Source organism: Hippoglossus hippoglossus, chromosome 17 (genome assembly GCF_009819705.1).
Source record: "Hippoglossus hippoglossus isolate fHipHip1 chromosome 17, fHipHip1.pri, whole genome shotgun sequence".
In the NCBI taxonomy this organism is placed as follows: Eukaryota; Metazoa; Chordata; class Actinopteri; order Pleuronectiformes; family Pleuronectidae; genus Hippoglossus; species Hippoglossus hippoglossus.
This window is the reverse complement of record NC_047167.1, coordinates 15844354-15869512: the sequence shown is the minus strand read 5'-3', so window position 1 is coordinate 15869512 and position 25159 is coordinate 15844354. Positions and strand designations below refer to the sequence as shown.

Here is a 25159-nt window from a genome sequence, read left to right as displayed (position 1 = left end):
AGGGAATCCAAGGGGTGTAGATAATACAGAATGCACTGGTTGGTCCCATTTGTTTCACTTGTCAGTGGAGTGAATAATTGGGAGTGCTGACCATATTAGACACAGAGAATTTCTAAAAGATACGACTCAAACAGTAGCAGCACAAAAGTGTGGCTGGGAAATTAAAAAGCTTAATGTCTGAGAATTTCAAATCAGTATGGAACAGTTTGCTGGCTTGCCACTGCCAAATGAATTTACTCATGTTTAACTCTAAAAAAACCTTCATTCAGATTCACAGTGAAACATATAGTTTAGAATTAATTACTGATATTAATTGACTAATTAGTAAATTACAGAAATTATGTGTGGAAATGATACATAATGCTTCAGCAATAAAAGTTAAAACCACACTATATGTTGCTTTTCAGGTATGTGTCACCCCAACTTTTTCTTACAGATCCGAGCCCATTGATACATTTTAAGTAGAAGGGGTTTGCTAATACAATGGGGCTCATCTTGCAATTCTCCCAAGAAATAACTATCAGTCCTGCTACAGCAGCTCCAGCGTCCCTAGGTGACCGCGCCACTGAGCCCGTGCTCGCTCCATCGCACCCCACTCCACGCCTGCTGCCACCCTGAAGGTAGATGCATCACGCTGGGGAGACTGCGCAACAGCAGCCCCCTCTCCCTCCAGCCCCCCGAAACCTCTTCCACGGCGCGGTGGCCTCCCGCGGCCCCTCACACGTCTCCTGGTCTCCACTGCAGCCCCGGTCCCACCAGCCCTGACTCTCCCTCAGGTGAGTCTCCATACCACCTTCATGTCTCCTCCCACCTGAACTGCACAACTGGTATCCTTTTGTCATTTGAGAATGCCACGCACACAAATGCTGTACACACACACACACACAGAGACACACACACATGCTCCTGTGCTCACTCTGGAGGGGACACCGCCTGTTCCTTTCTGCTCACCTCCCGGCTGCCGGCTGACTCTCTGAGCCGTGTCTGTGGTGGCTACGCCATGTGTGGGGATCTAGGGGTTTAAAACAGCAGGCCTCCCATACTCCCTGAATGGCAAATATAAGTGCCTCCAATTTGTTACACAGTGGACGCTTTATGAATCATCTCTGGCTAAGTTTGATCTGAGATGACAAGCACGCGCTAATCACTCCTAGGATCAAGATATATGTCCAAAAAAGAAAAATTAATCAAGTTAACAGGTGACTGCACCGTTCGGATTTCCAAATTCATCACGATCAAGCAGGAGATGCTATTAGAAATGTTGAAACGTTAGAGATATTGCACTTTATATAAATTAAACCTGTGCTGCAAGTTAACTCATTTGCTCCTCTTGTGTTGAATCTACTCTCGGGATATGATAAACTGGAATAACCAGTTACAGGGACAGTTTACTGGGACCCTCACACAGGAATTCACAAATCAAAACACTGTGTAGTGACTGTTTCACATCACATTGCAGTATCTTTCCTCACATAACTGTATAAATCCAGGGAGACAGAATAAAAGTGGTCCTGCTTGTGTTGAGACAAACTGGGATGTGTGTATGGGGGGTGTGGGGGTGGGTGGGGCGGGGGGGTATTTATATATTTAATTGCAACTGCTGAAAGCTTTTTAATTCAGTATTTACTATAATCCGTGGTTTGCATTAATTTTCTATTTCCTAACGTCTTATTTAAGAGGCTCCTTACAGCATTTTCTGTTTTCTCTCTTTTAATACATATTTTTTTTTATCGTAAAAAAGGATTTAAACGACAACATTTTCACTAAAACACAAATTACAACTTTCACTTTATAGGTCGCTTTACCACACCGCACTTAGTTAACAAAATATTTTTACAAACAAGATGATATCGCCCCTCTCCATGATATTAATATGATATGTTCTCTGATCTGTAAACAGCTGGTTATCTTGCTTTTCCACGATAAGAAAAAGTGCTGAGGATTTACGCTTGGTGAGCACATTTGGGCTGAATCTTTCACACGTCACAAATTGCAGATGGGAAGCAGTGATCTTGAACAGCCGATCACATTTCCGTGACCATCTGACACCTTCCATTTAGGAAAATAATACTTTCTATCTTAGCATACCCCCTCTGCAGCAGCCAGCAAAAAGGAATTATGCCTGGTAGACTTTGGTATTCACAACTTTGGAGCTTCTCTTTTTGTTTTGTGTCACTGCTCTGATTAGATTGAATGTTCACTATTTAATCGGTGTATTCAAGGCCACAAAAACATTGTTTCTGTTGTTTAGCTTTATTTTTGAGGTGTTATTATGCACGGTGTTATAAAGAATGGGGAAAATGTGCCATGCTGCAAGCGTTACAAAGAAAGTTGTGTTTTAGCTGAGGTTAAAAAAAGGAGCTTATTATTCCACTGGACCTGATAATGTGAGTGAACTGCAGTTTTTTACGATCTCATGTCACTGTCGTTATTTAGTCTTTATAATCTTTACCTCTCATGTTCCCGTGATATTAAGGACCCCCAAAAAAAAAAGATGTAGAGAGACTTTTTCTTTTTTTACCCATAGAGGTAGATATGGTATCTGAGTAATATGACAGATAAATATGAGTCGGGTTAACTGGTACAGAGAGTTGTAAATCACTGTAGTGTGATTCTTTGTCTCAAAGGGTTTAATTAGTCTAGAAATTCTTCTCTTATCTGATGACCCCCCCCCCCCCCCCCCCCCCCCCACCCCTCTCCTCTTCTCCTCCCCCTCCCCCTCCCCCTCCTCCTCCTCCTCCTCCTCTTGCACACTGCAACAACTTACAACCATAAACGCCCTGCAATCTGAAGACCAGTGGCCTCGGGAGACTGAGTTGCTACAAAGAGCTGAAAGAGTTGGAAATGGTCATTTTATTGCGTTGGAATAGCTCGCTCGAGACTTGGGTAATGTAGTGCTAGCGCGGGGCCTGGTAACGATAACAGTATGCGACTGCAGGGAAACTATACTGTACCGGCCTGGAGTGACACGTGGTTCGAATACGAGGCCCCGCGATTGATAACGACGATAATATTGAACAACAATGCCAACTTGCTCTCCTGCTGGTTTCAAACCACTAATTAATTATGAAATCTTTCCTCCAGTGACGATGAGGATTTGAGGATGCAGTGCACAGATGTAATCAGTCGTCTCACACACATGGTGTAGGATGACTTTGTGCAGGATATGCGCAGCCTTGTCAAACACCCCAACACTCAAAACATTGTTCTGGTCCCATCTATTATAAACGCTGCCTATATATGTGGCCTGTTATTGCTTCAAGCATAGCATGGTGTTGCTCTATTTCATAGTACATGAACAAACCCATTTATCCTTATCTGTCATTTCATAACTTGTGAGGTATCTGTCACTTCGGGTCCCGCGGGAGTTCTGCGTGCAAGTTTTTTCCTTTAAGCTCTTTATTTAATTGACAGTTTATAAGTCATTTATATATATAACTGACTTTGATTGGACTTGCAAGTACGTTATCTTTGGTTGTTTCCGAGCAGGCTACAGGAAGCGTCGACCTCCTAATGATCAGGGTTACATTACCTGATTATTTATGTACAGGGTCAGAGGGGAGATGCAGTCTATAGATGTCTTTGTATGCAAGTTTAAACGGTTCAGGTTTAAATTGTCCTCAGAAAGTACCTGTAGACATCTGAGAGGAGTTTAGATACATGTGGTGGAGGTTAATAAAGTAACTAGGCTTATAATAGAGGACTGAAACTACCGAGTGGCTCACAGTTGATGTGTTTATGACGTAATGAGGTCAAGTGGACGTTCACATACGACGAAGAGGAATCTCCTTTATTTTATTTTTTTTACCACGTCTTGTAAAGTTAGCCGGGGATTTGTTGGAGCATATGTGCAGGTAGGTGGAATCTAAATATGCAGCCGGGGACTTTCACATGCAACACACCACTGTGCACTGATGGGTGTTGTATTAGGTTTCAAGTCTTTTGTGTTTCCTGGCCTGCAGCTGGGCCTGCAGGTAGTGAAACAATTAACTGACCAGACAAGATAAAGAAAACAGTGAATAATGTGTTCAACTTTATTTTTCTGCGCATAACTTCACAATACTGAAGTTGTGTGTTGTTGTGTAGTCGGCCTGTGTGCTTCTCTCACGTGTGGATGGAAAGGGAGGTGTTTTATATATATTCTCCTTTAATTCAACATATAGTAAGGACATGATGGTTTGCACAGTATTTATAATAACACATGCAAAACTTGAGTTTGTGTCAGAGCACCTTCTTTTGAAGGACTAGCAGGAGCAGAATGAGATGAGGGGTTATTTTGGCGATGGAGATTAAGGCAGGGGCTTTTTGTCATTTGTGCGAGACAAGCCATTCATCCATCCAGTTCACAGCCAAAAAAAGGCTGGTCCCAGAAATTAGCAGTTTCAGCTCAGCAGCAAAGTCGTCGGGCTGTGAAGGCAGAGAGAAATTGACTAATTAGCAATGCGCACTAAAACTTGACGGTTCTCTCTATAACAGCGAGGGAAAGACTCGGTTTTTCTCCCCCTTTCTCCTTTTCTTTCTTCCATAGATGTTTGAAATCGCAGTCATTTACGCTCGACAGTTTTTACAATAGCCTTGAGCCATAATTTTGCGAGTCTCTCCAGCATCCATACCCCTGCATGGTCTCTCTCCACCGGCCATGCACGACCGTTTCTCTCCCCAACCGTGGATTTCCTATTACTCTCGTTACGACTCACTGAGCCCCAGGCCCAAGGATAATGATGTGTTGTTTCTTGGTAGCATAATTTGTCACACGTATATTTCTTCTTCTTCTTCTCTTGCAGAAAGCACAGCTCCCTCTCACACACTCACACACTTCTTGTTAATTCAGAAGAACAAATGATCAACGTCAACAAATAAGCTGAAATTGTGACTTTATGAGTTGGATTCAATGGTTATTCTGAGACGCCACCGACCGTAGACTTTGAAGGAAAGGAGGACATTTCTTTTTTCTCTTTTTTTTTTTTTTTTTTTTTACAAAAACAAAAGGAGAACAAAGGAGAAATCAAGTGAGATTATTTTGGGAACCTGAAGATTTACTTTCTTTTTTTTTTGTGGCGAAGAGCTGAAGTCAGGTAAGTTTGGAAAGCTGCTCACATCGTTTAGTTGTGACAGGCGCTTTTTAGTGGCACGGCTTGTGTCAAGTTTGCGCACATTACGCACATAGAAAATAGCTTTTTTCTGTGCAGCACGACAAACACCGGAGATCGCACGTCGCGTTTAACTTTAGCCAGAAGCTGCATTTCGGGGGTGGGGGGAATATTCGTTCATACTCACGTCCGCGTAACTCGGGCAGACTAAAGGCGAAACGCACCCCGCGCTGCCGGATGGCTCTCGGCGGATTTCGGGGAGAGCAAACTAATTGCTTTTGTATGAATCTGTGCGATGTGTAATGTCCTCGTCGTGGGGGTGTGCGGCAGGGCGGCAGAATGGATGAGTGTTAGCTGGATGCTGCGTGTTATCCGTCCACTGTGGCGGCTGCCTCTCTCCGTTCTCTCTCCCCCCCGCGATCCGGCAACTTCAGCCGCGTAACCGAGCCGCAGCATCCCCCGGTCCCCCGGTCTCCCGGTCGTGTTTTGACGGCGCCCCTCGCAGCCTCCCAGCCTCCATTTAGATCCCCTCGGTTGTCGGTGTTTTAAGAATGAGTAGGAGCGGCGCGCCGTGGGAACTACTGCGTTTTTGTTTGCTGCTTTACGACCGGAGCGCAAAGTTGAAGGCGACCGGAGCCGCGTCGGACGCAGGATCGCCGCCGGCTGCCGTGGCGTGGACCCGCGAGCCGCTCCACAACTTATTCAATCAGAGGGGAATCGTCTCCCGTTGTGATAGTTTGGGGGGGTCTGTGGGGCTGCTGCGTGTGTTGTGCAAATAAATGACCTGAGGTAAATGGCTTGCATGGTTTATTTGTTGCCTAGGTGGCGTTCACAGTCAGGAAGTCATGTCCAGATCGGGTGATAGAACATCCACCTTTGACCCAACACACAGTGACACCCTGCTGCACGGGCTCAACCTCCTGTGGAGGAAGCAGCTTTTCTGTGATGTGACTCTCACTGCCCAGGGACAACAGTTCCACTGCCACAAAGCCGTGCTGGCGTCCTGCTCCCAGTATTTCAGGTCCCTCTTCTCCTCCCATAATGTGATCAACAACGAGGGGAGCAAAGGGGACCAGGGCAGCAGTGGGACCCCCTCATCCTCTCCTGATGACAAGCTGGTGACCCCCAGTGCCAGGCCCATCAACAACCTGGTGCTCCAGGGCTGCTCCTCCATTGGACTGCGATTAGTGCTGGAGTACCTCTACACTGCCAACGTGACTCTTTCCCTGGACACAGTGGAAGAGGTGCTGTCAGTCAGCAAGATCCTCAACATCCCCCAGGTCACTAAGCTCAGTGTGCAGTTCCTCAACGACCAGATCTCCGTGCAGAACTACAAGCAGATCTGCAAGATCGCTGCACTGCACGGACTGGACGAGACCAAGAAGCTGGCCAACAAGTACCTGGTGGAGGATGTGCTCTTGCTGAACTTTGAGGAGATGTGCGCCATGCTGGATGCTCTGCCACCCCCAGTTGAGTCTGAGCTGGCCCTCTTCCAGATGTCAGTCCTCTGGCTGGAGCATGACCGGGAGACTCGCATGCACTATGCCCCAGACCTCATGAAGAGGCTGCGCTTCGCCCTCATACCTGCCCCAGAGCTGGTGGAGAGGGTGCAGTCTGTTGACTTCATGAGGAGTGACCCGGTGTGCCAGAAACTACTCCTGGATGCCATGAACTACCACCTGATGCCCTTCAGGCAGCACTGCAGGCAGACCCTGGCCAGCAGGTGAGCACGACACACTCACACACACACTTACACACACACACGAGCTGCTTGAGAAGTGGATGTAAGGTGATTAAATGCCTCCCACTTGTTAAATTTGAACAAATTACATTTCCCACTCAGTCAAGGTTTGGTCCGGCTGCCTGTGTGGGTCAGAGGTGTGAGGTCTGAGGCCCAGGTAATGAGAACTGTTAAGGGGGTTTCCTGTTAAAGACTGCCAGCTGTCAGGGGGGGGGGTCTACTCTGTGCTGCACTGTACCCATAATTACAAGGTTACCTTATGTTTTAGTGAAGGAAAGACAACTCTTTTATTTCCTAACACATCTGTGTAATTGCTCTCCAATCAGTGTAGACAAGATGCAGCAAACTAGACAAAGGTAATGTAATATGATTTGTGGCAACTCATGAATCCAATTTGAAACGATATAATTAGATTGTTACCAGAATGACATGGTAATTACATAACGGTTCTGATGCAAGTGCAGTGATACCCTGTCACTGATATGAGAGGAATAATGCAGTCAAATGGAATTCAGTGCATGTAGATGTGTTTTTATATTTGGGAAAATGCAGCATCGATTTTCATTTAGAGTTAATCGGGGTGATGCTCCTCATTCAGGTGAGGTGCACGTGTCTCACTCTCACAGAAACAGGCCAAGTGGCACAGTTTGCTCCCACGTTTGTCCCGATCAGCACTTTTAGGGGCTGGTGTGTTGTCGGTAAGTTGATTGATTGACGGTGCTGGTGTCAGAATTAAGTTTACAGAGCTGAGTTAGAGGCTGAAAATGTTTTAGGAGCATCGATATTCAAATATTTAAATCCCTGTGTGTATAAAGGAGGAAAAATAAAGCTGTGGCATCAGAGACCGGAAACTCGACGATCCAAAATTTGCACAATAAATCTATCATTTCTGTGTCTCTTCCTACATTATCCCAATAACATATCTATTCCCACATATGGACCCAAATGAGCAGGGAATCAGGAATCCTCATAATTAGTTTCACATGCCACTGTTTCTCTCCTCTCAATTAATCACTATTATCTATGTCCAGGGGCTCATTTGCATATGAATAACCCCCAAACACTTCCGAGTGGGCCAGTAGCAGGGAGAACGCACCGAGACAATGGTGATCTACCCAAGCGTAAAAAAGTAAAATATGAAAAAGGGGGAAAAGGTGTCTGAATATAAAGGCCAGCTACTCTTAATCTATTCACTGTATATTGTGATTAATTGGTAGGTTTGTGTTGAAATCCATTCGGAGCCAGATAGTGGTCATTAATGCGGAGTAAAGTGTGCAGCTTTGAGGTTATATATCATACACAAACAGCAGGAAATATCTCACGACTGGCTCAGCCATGTCACATGAATCACCGCAGCCAATGAAAGGGAGACATTGTATAGGCAGGTTTATCTACTCAATTGCGCTTTTTTGGCCTCCAGCATGGCACCCTGCAGGATCGTCCTCGCTTCACAGCTAATTGAAAAGATATCTTTAGAGTACAATAACCGTTCAATAACACATCAAAAGGATAAGTGCGCCGTGGAGCAATTTTTTTGTTAATTATAATAAACGTGGCCACGCATTGCCTAATAGTAGTCTCAACTTCTGTACTCGTACAGGAGACATTCAGGTACAGATATTAATTTAACCATGCATTTAGTTTTATTTCACCCACTGATTAATTCATTCACACACTGAGCGACTGCAAAGTGAAAGATCAAAATACGCAGGGGCGAGAACGGTTTATACTGTCGGTGTAATTATGTAAATAAAGAAACACAAAGGTGTCCAGGTGCTTGTTGTGTTTATTTTACCCTTTGGATGTTTAATTTCAAGGCTTCATACCTGTTTTGTTCTTTGTTTCCTTCCCCTTGTCAACACACCCACACTCTTGACTTTACAGAATCCGTTCCAATAAGCGATTGCTGTTACTGGTGGGTGGTTTGCCTCCTGGACCCGATCGCCTCCCCAGCAATTTGGTCCAGTATTATGACGACGAGAAAAAGACATGGAAGATCCTCACAAGTGAGTGGCAAAAAGGCTCGGCTGCCTCTTTTCCTTTTTACCTGGGGCATCTTGTGTTAGTGAATTTTATGATGAGAAATAGTTGTTCCTATGGATGACTTTAACACAGGTTAATTTCCAGGGAAAATGAGGGGAAGGTGTTCCCTAAATCCTTCAGGTAATAATGTATCACTATCACTTTTAATATAAGTTTTGAATCAGAGCGTGACTTTACAGCACTGTGGAGCTTCATGCCCGGTTTCCCTTGTTTTTGCTGAAATATGCTGGCAGGATGCATGATGAGATTTACTTGAATCTAATGATCTATTGTGGCAGAGAAGGAAGCGTAATGAATGGCGTCTTCCTGCCATAGCATTTACATGTAGCTTGATCATTCGCATATTGATCAATGCATAACGTTGACTTGCTCCCATCCATACTAATACTCAGCAGGGAATTAACCTGTTGACCTGGTGTCACTATTGATGTGGGGGTTTATATCAGGTAAAGCAAAATGCCAACAGATAAGGTCAGGGAGACAGCAGCTGTAACGTTTATACAAACAGTCAATAGATGGATGATTTTAATTGACTAAACAAAAAATAATACCAGTAATGAAAGGAAATAAAGACGTATCCCGTGACCCGTTGGGATTTATACCACGATACAGTTTGCAATATTGATTTCATGATTTCGTAATGAAAGCAAGTTGTCACAATTTCACGAAATACACCGTTGTATTGAAAGAAATGTGGCGTCTCCAGAGAACATATCTGAAGGGGCTTCAGAGACACCTCCCTACACCTCGGTACCATGCTCTTTCTCCTCTCTGTCTTCCCTGACCTTTTGAGGCTCACCCACTACACTATATCGTTGCCATGTTGCAAAAGGTCAAAGAAGAGCTAATGGGAAACCATATTTGTCCTTTGTATCATCATCGCTGGACATATCGAGTTTTTGTCCTTTTGTTTTGGTCGCAGCCATATCTCAGCAGCGTCTCCCCATCCGTACACATTAGCCATAGGTCTGTCTCCTGTCAGCTCGGCACGGTGCAGTTTATATTCCCACTGTATGGCATGGGTTCTTAATTCAGGTGCGACAATTCTGTTGCTGGCTCTTAATTCCATGCAACAGCTTGGTTTCTTCTTGTGCTTGAATCATAGCGTTCGCTGGCAGTCGTCTGTGATTTTTCATTTTTTTTGTCTGTTTGTCTAAATCTTTCAGGGAGGCATGCATACACAACAGCCTGAAGCTCACTGGTGTTTATATTGTCATTTTCTCATTAAACTCACACTCCTGGGTATAAACTGCACCAAGCAAAAGGTCAATAGGGATTTCCATCACTCAAAACTAAAAAGTTAACACTCAAATGGTCCGTGGCCAAGTGGAAGGACAAAACTGCAAAATCATCCCTTAACACATCAGTGACCATCTGATGTAGCCTCCACACAATGGATGTGGAATAGAAGATTATTAACATTCAATCATAACTTTTCAATGAGGCGAAACCTGAGAGGGACAGCCTTTGATTAAGACATTCATCAACACAATTTGGGGAGAATCTGATCCCTCTCGTTGTGTCAGATGTGTCTGCTGCTCGCTGATTCCAGTGCAAAGTTTGCCATCTAGTGTACCCACAGCAGCGTGGTCGAGCACAAGACAAAGGCAGGCACCGGCTCAGCCACAATGCCAGACTGCTCCCTCCTCGTTTCCTTTTAAAATAACCTGATATTAAAATGTCACACTACGGAAATGGACCCCATCCACGCAGCGTGGCCCCAGAACAAAGGAATTCAGCTCAGTGGGATGCAATTGTGATGGTGTTGAAGGCACGTCAGAGCTCGAGCAGCAGTGGTGCATTAGCTGTGGAGTCATTCATGCGACCCCGAATGTGCCTCTATGCAGAGGTTTCTGACTCCCTCTAGTGAGCCCTGGAGCTCACTGTAGACTGGAGTGATGGCGTCCATCTCGTGGAGGACGTGCTCATCCTGCCCTCCCATGGCTGCTCACCTCTGGGGTGAGCGGAGGATTTAGGGGAGAGGGGACAAAAATGCAGCAGGATTTCACCCTCTTTCTGATAGGTGATAATGAATAAGGGGGAGATGTGGAAAAATTCAAGCCTTTTTTATTGTTTGCACTACACAAGGCTGGTACAGTGGACTACAGCTATTATAGCCTGTATTTCTCCCCCTGTTCACCTGCATCTGTGGCACCTGTAGAAGCCAAATCCTCCAACAGTCAATGCTGCGACATACTGTACAGCGATAATCTTCTTTTCACACGGGTACGGGATGATTTTTACTATGAGTACAAGTCACTAGACATCAAATAAAAAGCCGCTCATCCGTGTCCTATATACTGCTGACGGAATGATAATGTAAATAGCATGTAAGGGAATTTGGCAGTCATATGGCACTTGTCTTTGAGGTGCACTGGAGGCAGGCAAACTAATCCCCTCATTCGAGATAAATCTGTGTTTAGTGTATGTAGTATTAGTTCTCATCCGAGACTCCCCTCCTGTAGAGGGGGACCGGCACATGTCAGCCAGCCCGAGTGAGATCGCAGGGGGAGACCACTAGGAAAAGAAATGAGATTCAAGGCTGTCTAATTTTGCTGCAACTGTGATCCATCAGGCGGTGGGGAGGTGACAGTGGAAATGACTGATGGAGACAGACAGGTGGGCTTTAACATTTCACTGATTTGTGCTCAAAAAGCACCGGGCCTGAGATTTATTGAGTGAACACGATCATGTTCATTATGACTGTCACCTAGGACCATTTCTCTACATCTCAATGGGGTCACTTCAGCAAAAAAATAAAAAATATAAAAATAGATGGAGGAGAGGGGGGGGGGCACACAAAATCATACACAAGGGGATATCCTGTGTGAGGCGTCCTACTGTGTCTGTGGGCTCATAACAGTTAATAATAACAGACAGACAGGTAGATAGACAGACAGATAGATAGATAGATAGACAGACAGACAGGTAGATAGACAGACAGATAGATAGATAGATTGACAGACAGACAGATAGATAGATTGACAGACAGACAGGTAGATAGACAGACAGATAGATAGATAGATTGACAGACAGACAGGTAGATAGATTGACAGGTAGACAGATATTGTGATAACAAACAGTCGACTCTTCGCTCTGCATCATACTTTGATTTGTTCCAGTTTCAGAGTCAACAGGTTTGATTCCCCACAAGAAATCACTCCGTACAGATGAATGAATGGTTAGATCCAGGGAGAAAAACCTAACTTTCTCCACAAGTTGCCAGTTTATTAGGGACACCTAGCTAAAACTGACGCTGTCTAATCCAACAGTCCTGCAGTAAATCCTCCTTCATAAAGCTTTTACTGTCCACTTTTCATCACAATTGTTTTGGAGGTGTGCTCATTCGACTGTGTGATTATTTTACATGATGCCCTGTCAGTATGAGACAATGCGATTCATCGCCACCACAAATTGCAGCCTCCAAAATGACTGTAAAGTGGAATCGGCAGCTTTCCCCAAAAAACTGTTTCAGTTACAAACTAAACATTACAACCGTCATTAAGGTTGGATTTAATGCAGGACTGCTGTGTTAGACTCCATTACTTTTAGCATTGTTTACCTAATAAACTGACAACTGCTTGTATTTGCGTTTGTGAGACACGAATCTTAAATGGTCAAAGAGGCTAAAGTGCTGGAATTAAAACGGTTTGAATTTATGGGCGACTTTATACAAATTAAACCAGGTGTTATTTAACTGTAAGTTTAGTAGATTTATTTTATGACTAGGGGTTAGGGACATTAATATTAGAACATGTTGACGTTAATGGGATTTAGAGTAGTTTGTACTTATATTTTGTTATCTACAGTAGATCTATGAAAAATGATTCATCAAAGGGATACCAAATAATGATGTCGGAGATCCGGGTTTAACCCTTAGTTTGCAACCTGCTCGCCACTGACCTGTATCACCCTCATTCCGTGTCTGACACCTTTTATTTTTGTGTCTGGTCTAGTAATGCCTTACAACAGCGCCCATCACTGCGTGGTGGAGGTGGAGAACTTCCTGCTGCTGATGGGCGGAGAGGACCAGTGGAACCCCAACGGTACTGAAACGCCACGCAGTCAATGTCTCGCTTTCACAAGTCAAATTTGTAAAGAGCGCTCTGAGCCAGCGTATCGGATCCATCGGAGCTGGTGTAGAAATTTCAGAGAGTTTCAAACACTCATCCTGTAGAGGCAGATCAGCTCTGAATGGACAAACAACACTTTAATCAGTTTTTACTTTTAAGACTGAAATATTTGTGGTTTGGAAGTTTTAAGAGTGTTTTTTTTAGAAATGGTGGTAACATATAACATGATAATGAAAAATAGATCACTGTTGTCCTTTTGTTCTTGTTCCACCAATTCTCATTATCATACAACAGAACAGTAGCAGTGTTCTACACATGGGGAAAACACATCATCATCATAGATAATATCAGACTCTTTGAAGGACACCAGCTCACTGAATGATTTGAATCACAATCCTTCAGTCAACACTTGTTTAACTTGTTTCACACACACACACACACACTAACACAGGAAGTCAGCACGTGTGGGAGGTGATTTTCAGATAATATGTTTATTTTTAAATGAGGACGTGCAGAGTAACAGTTGTGCATTTCATTGGTATGTAACAAAGACTTTGGCAGAGACTTAGCTAATTGGATGTGAGCACGGCCATATTATGCTTAAACTTTATTTTCCTATAGAATTTCATTGATCTTTGGTTTGGATGTTATTTTGCAGGAAAGCACAGCACCAACTTCGTCAGCCGCTATGATCCCAGATTCAACAGCTGGATACAGTTGCCCCCCATGCAGGAGAGGTGAGCCTTTTGAGTACATCCTTTTCATTCATACATTCATTTATAAAGCTTTTTATTTTATTTTGTATCGCTTTTTATTGCTAATGGATCAGTGCGCTGGTTCAAATGTACTCCCGATTGATGTTTTCCAAAAGGCAATATACAGTAAAGGTAAATACATCTGGTGATGCAGAACTTTCAGGGGACTACATAAAAATTATTGTTTGTGAATCAATAGGATATTTTTTCACTATTTTTTTGTGCCTGTTGGATTTATCGTATAGTGACAGTGGTGCTGTAAACTGTCCAACAGGCCGGGAATCATATCAGGGACCTGCTGCTTGAGGCCATGTCGGCACACGCTATACACAAATTATCAATACATTTATGGCATTTAAAATTATGTTAATCTTTAAGTTCTTATAATGAATAAGAATGATAGACAGTATAGTGCATAATTCCGCTAAGGCCCAATAGTCCTCTTGCAATCCAGCTCCACCAAATTACACACACTCATAGATATCTGTTCCCTGAATACACCTGATTTTTTTCATCAAGATCTGTGAATTATTTCCTGGGAAATTAGTGAAAATGTCGAAAAACGTCCCATCTTGCAAAGTTCCCTGATCTGGATCCACACCTAAATTCAATAGGTTCTTTCCCAGAACCATACCATACCATCCTTCCATCAAGTTTCATGGTAATCCATCCAGTAGGTTTTGTGTAATCTTGCTTTCGAAAAACCAACCAACAAACAAATGGAAAAGTGTCTCATGAAAAAGTAAGATCACCCTCTGCTCTGGCATTGAAACCAGTGATCCCAGTTGGCCAGCATGTGTAAATCTTCAATCAATGTACTGTAACTACTGAATTCCTAATTCACAATTCACCGATTACAAGACCGAAGAGAGAGTCGCAGTTTCCATCTCTTTCCTGAATAATTTCCTCCTTCCGCAAAAAAACTACAAACTACAAAATCCTACAATGAATCTTGTCACTGCCGTTTTAATGATGTTGTCTGGTTGACACCCCCCCCCCCCCCCCCCCTCCTCAGGAGAGCCAGCTTCTTCGCCTGCCGCCTGGAGAAGCACCTGTACGTGATCGGCGGTAGGAATGAGACGGGCTACCTCTCCAGCGTGGAGTCCTACAACCTGGAGACTAATGAATGGAACTACGTGTCGTCCCTGCCGCAGCCTCTGGCCGCCCATGCAGGATCGATACATAATGGCAAGATCTACATATCAGGTCAGGAGAGAGGCTGTCACTCACTCACTGTTCTCCTGGCGTCTTGTTCCTGGTTTCTGAAAAAGACAAATACATCTGCTGAATTAATTATGCACTTTATTTTATTTAATTAATTTTTTTAGGGCGTAACAAACTCGGAGGCTGTTCTGTTCGGTTATTGTGCTCGTTTTTTAAGTCATAAAAAAACCTCTTGTAATCTCTGTTAACTGCACTGGCATCTATTAAGTGTTGAGAAGTAGCCAACAAGCTTCTCTGTAACCGGATGTAGCTGTGAAGTATTACAAGTATAGAAAGAAAACTAGATTATAAGTCAAAGATAATTTGTGATATATTTCAACATGGAAACCCTGATAATTACTAGGTTTAGTAATACATCAATACATTTTTTTATATATCTATCTACATATTTATATATATATATATCCTAGACCAATATACAAAGCCATGTCAGTGGGTCCAATGTAGTACTTACTATGTTACATAAGCAGCCATGAGTGTGTACAGACTGTATTTCGATTCAGTATAGAAGTCGTAATGCCATGTTTACTCGTTGCAGGAGGAGTACACAATGGGGAGTATGTGTCCTGGCTCTACTGTTATGACCCCGTAATGGACGTGTGGGCCAGGAAACAGGATATGAACACAAAGCGAGCTATTCATGCCCTGGCGGGAATGAACGACCGCCTGTACGCTATTGGTGGAAACCATTTGAAAGGTAAGTGCGTTTCAGGAACTGAACAGAACACAGGTCAGGGTTCATTTTTCCTTTTTCAAAACTGTACAAAAGAGATACTGTCATTATGATCAGTTTTATTATAAAACACTCTGAGTCTACTTGTAATGAAATATTGATAAAACTGCCCTCAGATTTTGGCAAATCGTAGGCACATGGGGAAAGCTCGAAGCTCGCAGATTTAATCAAACAGACTTCAGAGACCCCGGGAGACGACAGGAAGAAAAATGTTTTTTGGGCTGATCCATGTGTTCATGCTTTCTACTGGATTTAACTGAATATAGTGGCTGTCATGTTACCTCTATTACGATTTAAATGTTGCTGAATTCTGAATTCAGCTCGCTTAAAGACCAGCAAGAAGAACGCTGAGAAAACCACAGACACAGAAATAAAACAATAATTCTGATCACAAATCTTATCTCTCAGACTCAGAAGAAGGCAAATTGGAAGATATATTTTCAGGCCTTAACAGTCAAACATCCAGCTGATCACTGTTACTGAGACATGCATGTGATACACAAACTGAATTATTTGAACACAGTTTTCTTCCTCCTCTCTCAGGTTTCTCTCACCTGGACGTGATGTTGGTCGAGTGTTATGACCCGAAAGCCGACCAGTGGAACATCCTGCAGACTCCCATCCTGGAGGGTCGCAGTGGCCCGGGCTGCACCGTGCTGGGCGACAGCATCTTCCTCGTGGGCGGATACAGCTGGAGCATGGTACGCTATCTTTTTCAGATCAGATAAGATGCTTTTACATTAAAGGAACAGGATATTAATGTTTTATGTCTTTGCTACTGTCAACAAATCCTGTGGGAAAAGAAAACAGATACTGAGTGTGTTTACATGCTCGTCTTTTTTTAATGGTGTTTACATGGAACAGGAAATACCTTGTTATTCATATCATTGTATTATCATAACAGCAATAATGTTTCTTACCATCTCAGCCACTGTTTTCTGTTCCAACAAAGACTGTTGATAAAACCTGGGTATGGGTTCACATGCCAGTTTCCTGGTATTATACTCTAGATATTATATTCAGCTCTAATAATGCTTATCCAGGTTTCTGAAAGCTGGATTTGATTTTAACAAGCACGACAGATAACCAAGACGCCAGAGACTCCTGACTACATCCAGGTTTACATCCAAATGTACTGGCAAATTGTAACTTACCTTTTTGAGAAAGACTACTGAGGAAAATGCGAATCAATACAATTCCAATACAATTCCATTATGTGAATATTAAGAGTTGGTTCATCAAGATAAACAGCAGGTGATGTTCTCCAGACTGGAGCCGTAAAACTATTGCAGAAATTTTATGGCTCAGTGATTAGAGGAGAAACAGTAAAACCTCAAACATGATTTAAACACATTTTCCCTGATCTGATCTAAATGTTTAATGAAAGTTTAGGTCACATCCTTCACGTATATTATGTTTTACATTTTTGCAATATATAAAATTGTTGGTACAACTGCTCTAGTTTTTCATGCACATTTAAAAAATTGTATTGGGTCGTATGGATGGAAACCAACCTAACATTTTAGTCCATCTCTCAATATGAAATGTCATGAATATATACTTATATTTTTGAAAAAGATATACTGCTGGGTACAGTTTTCTTCGACCTAAACAGGAATAGATAGTGTATTTGTGGGGGAACTATTTTTAAGCGGTGGATGGATAAACATTTGTCATGAGTGTACAGTACGGCAGCAGGAGGGTGCACATGAGGGGAAGATGTCTCTCAGTGCTACAGTGTGGCTCACCCGTGTGTTTTTAATCATTTTTGGAACAGTGCAGCTCTGTGGCACAGAGCAATAAGCTTCATCCGGCTTCAGAGGCCTCACTCGTTATTAGGATCCGTTAACTGGGTTTGGTCCTTTCATGGAATCTGTTGACAAAATGTGTAAAAAGGAAATCACCAGACTATTCCTTTTAATAATGAATGTGTATAAAAGATTTCTCTGTCCCCCCAGTTAGAAACCCAAACAGCCACTGAGACTAATGAAGAGAATGACTTTATTTATTTTTTTCCTCAGGGAGCCTATAAGTCTTCCACCATCTGCTACAGCCCAGAGAAAGGAACATGGACAGAGTTGGAGGGAGAGGTGGCAGAGCCTTTAGCGGGCCCAGCCTGTTCCACCGTCATTCTGCCCGCCTGCCTCCCTTTTAACAAATGACAACTAATCCGAACGCCGGGCGGGCGTGGCGGGAAGCGGCAGAGAGACTGGGGGGAGGACCATCAATAAGCAAAACAGTTGTCAACTATTTTGTGATGAACCCTGCGGTCAGACGACGAGCGTGTGTATAAATTATTTTTTTACAGGTTTGACCAGAGCACTTTCGTTATTACCTACTGAAGGTTTGAGAAAACAAAAAAACAAAGAAGAAGAAAATTGTGTAACTCATGTATTTAAACTCATCTGTGTTATGAGAAAAATTTGTCAGTTTCATATTTGGTTTGATTTAAACTGATAGTAAGTGTTTTTTGGCTTCTCTTCTATAGCACGCATAGTGTTGAACTGAATTATAGCTTTCAGATCCATTGTATCTTGTATTCAGTAGACGCATAATTCCAGCAAAATGCAGTGTTGCTTCACGGGCTGACGCTGGGAAGAAGGTGATTCGTCACCGGGTTACGTTAAACTAGAGCTGGGTGAGTTACATTCATTGTGATGATCCAAAGTGTATAAATATTCCCTCATAGCTCATGTTATTAGTCATTTTTCTCTGGCTGGATTGTGCACTTACCCTGCTGCGTCACATGGTCAGATCATTATGCAACTGTTTTGTTGTCTTTCTCTGCAATTGAGCATTTCTGTGGTTAAATGGGGACATTTCCAGAAAACCTAACTAGATCCACAAGCAGGAGTCCCGGGGTCCAAGCAACCAGGTGGACATTGTAAAAAAAAAAACCACAATGATCTTTACGACGATGTCTCTGCATCACCCAGCCCTAATTTTTGACTAATAATTTACGCCCAAGCTAAAGTCATGTTTCTGTAATATCTTGCTGAACAGAGAGTTTCCTTACAGGTCATCTGCTTGACAGAAAAAAAAAAAAAAATCTTGCCAAATGTTCATGGCAGCTAATCTTCCTGCTGCAAGCAAAACAATTTAAGAATTTACCATTGATTCTTAATGTTCATATGACGCACTAATGTTAATTATACGATGATGGTACAATCAAATTGTAATTGCTAGCCAGTGTATTTATGGGTAGCATGTTTGGGTAAACAGATGGTGAGGATGTTTGTTGGGTTTGTTTCTCCTTTACAAGTGAATGTTAACAGGTCTGTTTATGAGGCCACACAGCGTTACCTTGATGGGATATTAATCTTTAATGTACGAAAAGCAAACAAACAAACATAAAGTGGTCTTTAATGCACTAAAAGTGAACTTTTTGATTCAGCAAACAAAGTTCCACTCAAATGTAAATGAAATTAATGTGATGTGTTTAGAGAAAAGATATCTCCAGTGCAAATGAATCTAAGTCCAGTGTAGTCTTCGTTATTAGGTTCGAAAAAGTTGACTCTAAATATCGATTGCGGTACCTGTCGAATTCTGTACAGATTTGCTGATTTCATTCTTGTACATAATCGCTTGCAGTGAAACATTTTTGTGCACTTGACCTTGGATTTATTCTCAAATCCTGTTATGTCCTTTGAATTTTAGAATATGAAAATAAATTGACTCTTGATGATTAAAACACCCTTTTCCAGTTGTTTTTTTGACGTTTCAGAAAGAAAAGTGGCTTCATTTAAAATGTTATTGTCAATCCCAGTCACGAGATGTGAACAGTCCACTGACGGTTTCTACTGAGTTAAGTTTGATGTTGAGATTTCTTCAACTTCCAACTTTATTGTCCCTGAGCTGACATTCTTCTAGCAGCCAGAAAAAAAACTGAACTTAAAATATACACCACTTTCCACACGTTATTAAAATATAGCTTCATATGTTTGGTAGAACGAAGCTCAGACATAGAGAATATAATTTTATATTTTCAAGACATGAACAGCAGTTCACTTAATACTAATAGCTTGCAGTTATGTGTGAAGTTACTTCTTTCATGCGTATCTGCACTGGTGGAGGAAGATGTCATGTCCTGTTCAAGGAGTACACTGCCGAACCCCCCCCCCCCCCCCCCCCCCCCCCCGCCATGGCCCGTTCATAGTAAGTGTTATAATGAAAGGATGGATTGATGGTGAAGATAATGGACGGATTAATGGATGGATGGACGGTATAAATAATGGAAGAAAGGATCTCTGAGTAGAATGGTAGAAATGTAAAAAAAAAAAAAAGGAAGAATAGCTTAGATAATTTGACCACTTAATATAGGTTAAAAAAAACTTTAATAATTATATATTTAATTATGCTTTTTATAGAAAAATGTCCTATAATTGTTTGCTGTGCTAAAGTTATTGTGTAAATCTTACTATGAAAGTATTGTAGGATTGACTGATAATGGCTTAGTTAGAATTACTTAAAATGATTCATGCAAATTCTTACCTTAATTTTAACCTTAAAAGTTGAGTCAGTGTATTCTTCTTAGTGAGTAGTAGTAGTAGGGGCATGTCAAGAAAGGACTCAAGTAAACTACATGTACCTAATCTGAGTACATGTACTTAGTTACAAACCACTAGTACCTTGGCTGTATAACGGTAATGTCAGTTATGTGTTGCAGAGAGATTCCTCTAACATTCCTCTTCAGCTCCTCACACATTGACCGTTGTGGAAATATTTACCCATGAAGATTTGCCTCCATACTTTCATCCCAGAAAAATTAAACCGCATTACACCAAGCAGGCGTCTGTAAAACCGGAGCCAGTAAGCATTGAAACCAGATCTGATGTCTGCCTGAGGGCAGCTTCTCATGCCAGACCAGATTTGATTTGCCAACCATTTACTACCAACTGTCTCATGCACCGAACAGCATGCACGTCCCCCCAACAAATACATACACCTGATGGTTTACTCTGATGTCGTTTTTTTTTTTCTTCTTCTTTCAATAGCAGCAGTTTCTCAGCTTGGCGTCTTCACTCCATGCATCCACTTGGCCACGTGCCTAGAGGATAAGACTGCAATTATTTTCTCACAGAGATGATTCTTGTAGATCACATAAATCCATATCCAATTCACACAATAAGGTATGGGGACATTAGAAAATCCTCAGTGTTCTTCATGTCACATATTCATCAAACTCGTGTCTTAAAACAGCTACTGAGATGCTGCGGTCTATAGATATCTATATCTTCTTCTGTTCAGAGACAACTTGACGTCATCGCTGCAAATACACCAGCTGAGGGGACTGTGAAAGAAAAACGTCATCTTGATTAAGACAAAGACTCATCCCAGGACAATAGATGAAGAGATATAGGCAAAGCAACACAGACTGAATACTAGCGTGTGGCACGTGTGTGTGTGTGTGTGTGTGTATGTGTGTGTGTGGATTTGAAGTCTTCATTTACCTTCCAGTGTTGGTGGCAGCAGATGGTTTCCACGCTGCTCCCAGTCCCTGCGCTAACACCTCTTCCAGAGCTCAGGGAATAATGGGATTGGTTAAAAAGGAGCACAGCCGACCTTTTAATTAACTACACAGACCATCGTGGCCGTGTTTTAATCACAGAGGAAAAACGATTCTCTGTCCTGGGCTCTAGTTTGTGACCTGGGAAAGGTACAAAAGAAGCTAATCAAACTGATGCTGTGAGATACACAAAACAGTGTTGCATCAGAGTTTCAGTATAATGTGATGTTGGCTTGAGTCACTTGTTTTTCTTCCACCCAAAATTATACTGTTACGAAAATCTGAATTATATTTAACACTGTATGTTTTTTAAATAAAAAAAACAATCCTCAATTATGTATTTCAGCCACAACTGGTCCAGACGCTGACGCACTCAAAATCTAAAATAAAACCAATCAATCAGTCATCGGCCTTCTGATTTCCTTTGTCTCCATGTGATTACGACAGAGTAGTGACATCAGTCACAGCAGCTTGATTTACAGCACCACAGGGGACGTTGCAACATGTGCACGCAGGTGAATGTTTCTGAGAACTCGCTCAATGGGACAATTGGGGTTCATAAGGTGAACAGTTTGGGAATATCTGCTTTAGGGTTAGGGCAGAAAAGGGGAATACTGTAGTGAGGAGAGCAGCTACTTAGGGCCTCACAGCCACCAGGGGGCCCCTGTAGTCATACATCATTAGCTGAATTAGAGTTGCCACTGTATTGCTACTGAGACTCTTGTATAATTGGGCCACAAGCAAGAATCATCACATTTGTTTAATCCCAAACTGGCAGCAGTGACATTAGTAGGTATGTAACACAGGGCCCCCCCAGACACAGGCAAAAATATAATGTTAATTCATTTAATATTTACCAGATGAAGAACATCTAGTATTTGTTCTTTAATATTGTATTGTTGTTAACACAATACAATATACAATCTTCAACGGGGTCCTGCCTGTCAATAAATCTTTTTCCCAGTGAAAGAAATGAAATGTCATACCCATTATAAAAAAAGAGACCTCGTGTATGATTTAATTGCAATAGTGAAGAAAATTATTGAATCTAATGGGCTTCAAATGAATAAGGGTTATAAGTGAAAGCTGCTCTATCCTCTGCGAGACAGGTCCCCCCCCTGCTTAGGGCCCCCATATGTCCGGCCCTGCTTGTGAATAATGAAAGGACGGAGGTGCAGGTAAACAAACACTGTTCCCTCTCTGTCCTTCAATCTCACTGCGCACACCTTCTCCACCTGCTGTGTGGCAGGTATGTGGCTGTAGTCCACCATCTAGTGGTACAAACCGCCCCTGAGCCTATGCACCTGGTGGCCACAGCGTCTCAAACGTGCTGCCAGACCTGTTGCATCCACTTAAAACCATCTGAGGTAGAGTCGCACAATGCTAATGAACCCTCGTGTGAGAAGTGGCTCCCATTATGACGGCAGCCCGCCCGCAGGAGGAGAGGAGGACTGGGATTGTCTCCATCGCGCCTCGCTCCTGTCCCCATGCCTGTTTACGTTCCTCTGAGCCACACTCCCCTGGCTCCCCGCCACCCGGCAGTATTTATAGCCATACAGCGGCGATCATCACTCGAGGAATCCACGCGAAAGCCTCCTTACACCGCCGAACTTGGACCGGGTGAGAGGGGCTGGATTTAACACCTGGTCGCTGCCTCTGTGGACGATGAAGGAGCGCGCGTCACGTCAAGGTAAATCCGTCTATTTCATTCATTAATCCTTTCAATCAGTTAATTGATATTCTTGCCTCCTGTCGCTGCATTCACCCTCCAGTTTAACATCTGAATCATCATCTTTCTACTTCTTATTGTGACTGCTGCTCCTCTTTCTCTTGGTTTTTTCACTTGTGCATCAAGATCTAAACTCTTTAAGGAGAATAAACGAGACAGCATCCCAATTAGCAGTACCTGTTAATGTGAATCTGCAGCTGATGTGCACACATAACATTATTGCATGAGACGAGGGGCCGCCTGTTGTTCCTGTGCGTTCCTACAATGTATTGCTCTAAGATTCCGGAGGAGATCAAAGGCAACACCTACAAATATGAATTTGAAATTTAAAAGCATCTTTAAGCAAGTGTTTCTACAGGTATACCTAGTTGATAAAACATCACCATCTAGTTCAATAGTCCTGAACTAAATCCTTCTTTGATGAGGATTATACGGCTCAGATTTGGTTGAAAATTATAGAAATACCTTTTTATATAACTACAAATATAAAACCATTATATAGAAATAAATACGCACCTTCAAGCAAGTGTTTTTACCCGTTAAAGAAACAACAGAACCTAGTTCAATAGTCCTGCTATAAACCCTCTTTTGATGAAGATGATCATTCTTGGTTGAAACTAAATTACATAAAGACCTCTTCCTATAACTTAAAATATAAAAGCATCAAATAGAAAATAAAAAAGCGCTTGAAGCACATGTTTTATCTTTATTGATTAAACAGATAAGGTGTTTACTGCTGCAGGAGGCTCTTATCTGTAAAAAGCTAATTAATCACTGCTGACATCCATGATTCATTTTATTATTTTGTGTTTGAATTAGTGTCATTGTTCCTCCATGCACATCATCCTACTTTGTTCATCCTGCTGTTTTCCTTTCTCGGTGTGCCTGTTGATTCAAGTGCCTTGACATTTAATATCCCATCATCCCTGGCTGCAAAAAAATGAACTGATATCTTTTCAACTTGATGTGCTAAAAGAACGAGTGGCTGGTTGAAGCTGACCTCGCACCCTCCTGTCCCGGCTTTCTTGCGTTTTGAAGGGCAGAGCTCAAACTCAGACTGGGCTCGGTTCATATGTGAGGAGCCCTGCTGCTGATGAGTGAGTCACTGTGCCTTTTGCTTCAGCTCTCCCACACTCAGTCATCGTCCTCTCTGCTCCGGCTCAGTGGAAAAAGAGCCTCGTCTCGTCTTGTCTCGCACCGGCTCGCCTCAAACTCGCTGTTTCTTCCACCCTCACCGCCTCATCTCCCCAATATGTTTCTGTCCTCACTTGTGCACATGCTATACTGGACAGTGGCAACAGCAACAACAGCATATGTATGTTGAGTTGTGTGCAGTATTCTGGAAACAAAGCATGTGACTGAGCAGAGATATTTTTAAAAAACTGGACCCCTCCTCCTCCTCCTCCTCCTCATTACTTTCACTATAGACCTGCAACCAAGTCTTATTCTGCCCACTAGTATGATTACTGTTACTATTCCTGTATGGCTGTTGGTTCAAAGCTTTTGTTCCTCCAGTCATGCACGGCTGCAAACACAGATCCCACTGGCTCAGGTGATCATTGAGAAAAGTACAGACAAATGGTGGCACTCACTTTGAATTAAATTGACACTGTTTAGAAGTGGATTTATTTTGTAGGAACTGTTCATTTTCTATGTTTCTCAGCTGTTTTCCACATCCACCCTTTAATACATACATTAAAGACATTAAGGCTTAATCCCATTCTAGCTGAGACTGCTCAGCTAAAATGGTTCAGTCGTTAAATACCAGTTCTAGAGGGTCACTTGGATGACAATGTAATTTGCTTTATAGAGATAGAAGACCATGAGTCACAGCCATAGCCGCTCTGTGAAGCTCTAGACTGTATATGACGCGTCTCTTTGTCTTTGTGAAACCACAATATCCTGGATGTGAACGCTGCCATCTTGCCATCAAGGTCCAACTGAAACACAGGCTCGACCAAGTGTGAGTCAGTCTCAGCTGTCAATCATGACGTTTCACCAGTGGGATAAGAACTACCCAAAATAACACAAACCATCTCTGAGAAAAATGTATTGAATGTGTACTTGGACTTTTTAGTTTGGTCCATGGCCCAACATGGAGGAGGCAGAGTTTATGACCTATACCACAGGCAGCCACACGGTGGTGAGCGAGACGCATTGGCTTCACTTTTGGAGAGATGTCATATTGTCCATCTTTAAAGGCCTATACAGTCTATGAGCGGTATTATATCGCAGCTGAATGAGCTAAATGCTAATATTAACATG

General features: G+C 42.5%; 2 protein-coding genes across 10 annotated transcripts in view; both read left to right on the top strand.

Annotated features, from left to right (window-relative positions):
* The first annotated feature begins 378 nt into the window (after positions 1-378).
* Positions 379-18549, top strand: klhl14 (kelch-like family member 14). 3 transcript variants are annotated; one of them, XM_034614387.1, is made up of 10 exons: positions 380-776; positions 4785-5075; positions 5913-6813; positions 8716-8837; positions 12831-12920; positions 13606-13684; positions 14718-14908; positions 15465-15623; positions 16203-16360; positions 17681-18549. In XM_034614387.1, the coding sequence occupies exons 3-10, from the start codon at positions 5936-5938 to the stop codon at positions 17819-17821; spliced, it is 1818 nt and encodes a 605-aa protein (XP_034470278.1). In that variant the 5' UTR covers positions 380-776; positions 4785-5075; positions 5913-5935; the 3' UTR covers positions 17822-18549. The 3 variants fall into 3 exon arrangements, with proteins under 3 accessions (XP_034470279.1, XP_034470278.1, XP_034470277.1); XM_034614388.1 differs by lacking the exon at positions 4785-5075 and having other exon boundaries at positions 379-776; XM_034614386.1 differs by lacking the exon at positions 380-776 and having other exon boundaries at positions 4438-5075.
* A 3984-nt stretch (positions 18550-22533) lies between these two features.
* Positions 22534-25159, top strand: part of LOC117778171 (voltage-dependent R-type calcium channel subunit alpha-1E-like) — a 49952-nt gene continuing 47326 nt past the window's right edge. For 5 of the 7 annotated variants that reach the window (XM_034613525.1, XM_034613516.1, XM_034613519.1 and 2 more), the window contains exon 1: positions 22536-22855. The gene's annotated coding sequence lies outside the window, so the exon portion shown is untranslated. Of the gene's footprint in view, positions 22856-25159 lie in introns of all 7 variants that reach the window. The other 2 variants (XM_034613523.1, XM_034613517.1) reach the window with 2 other exon arrangements.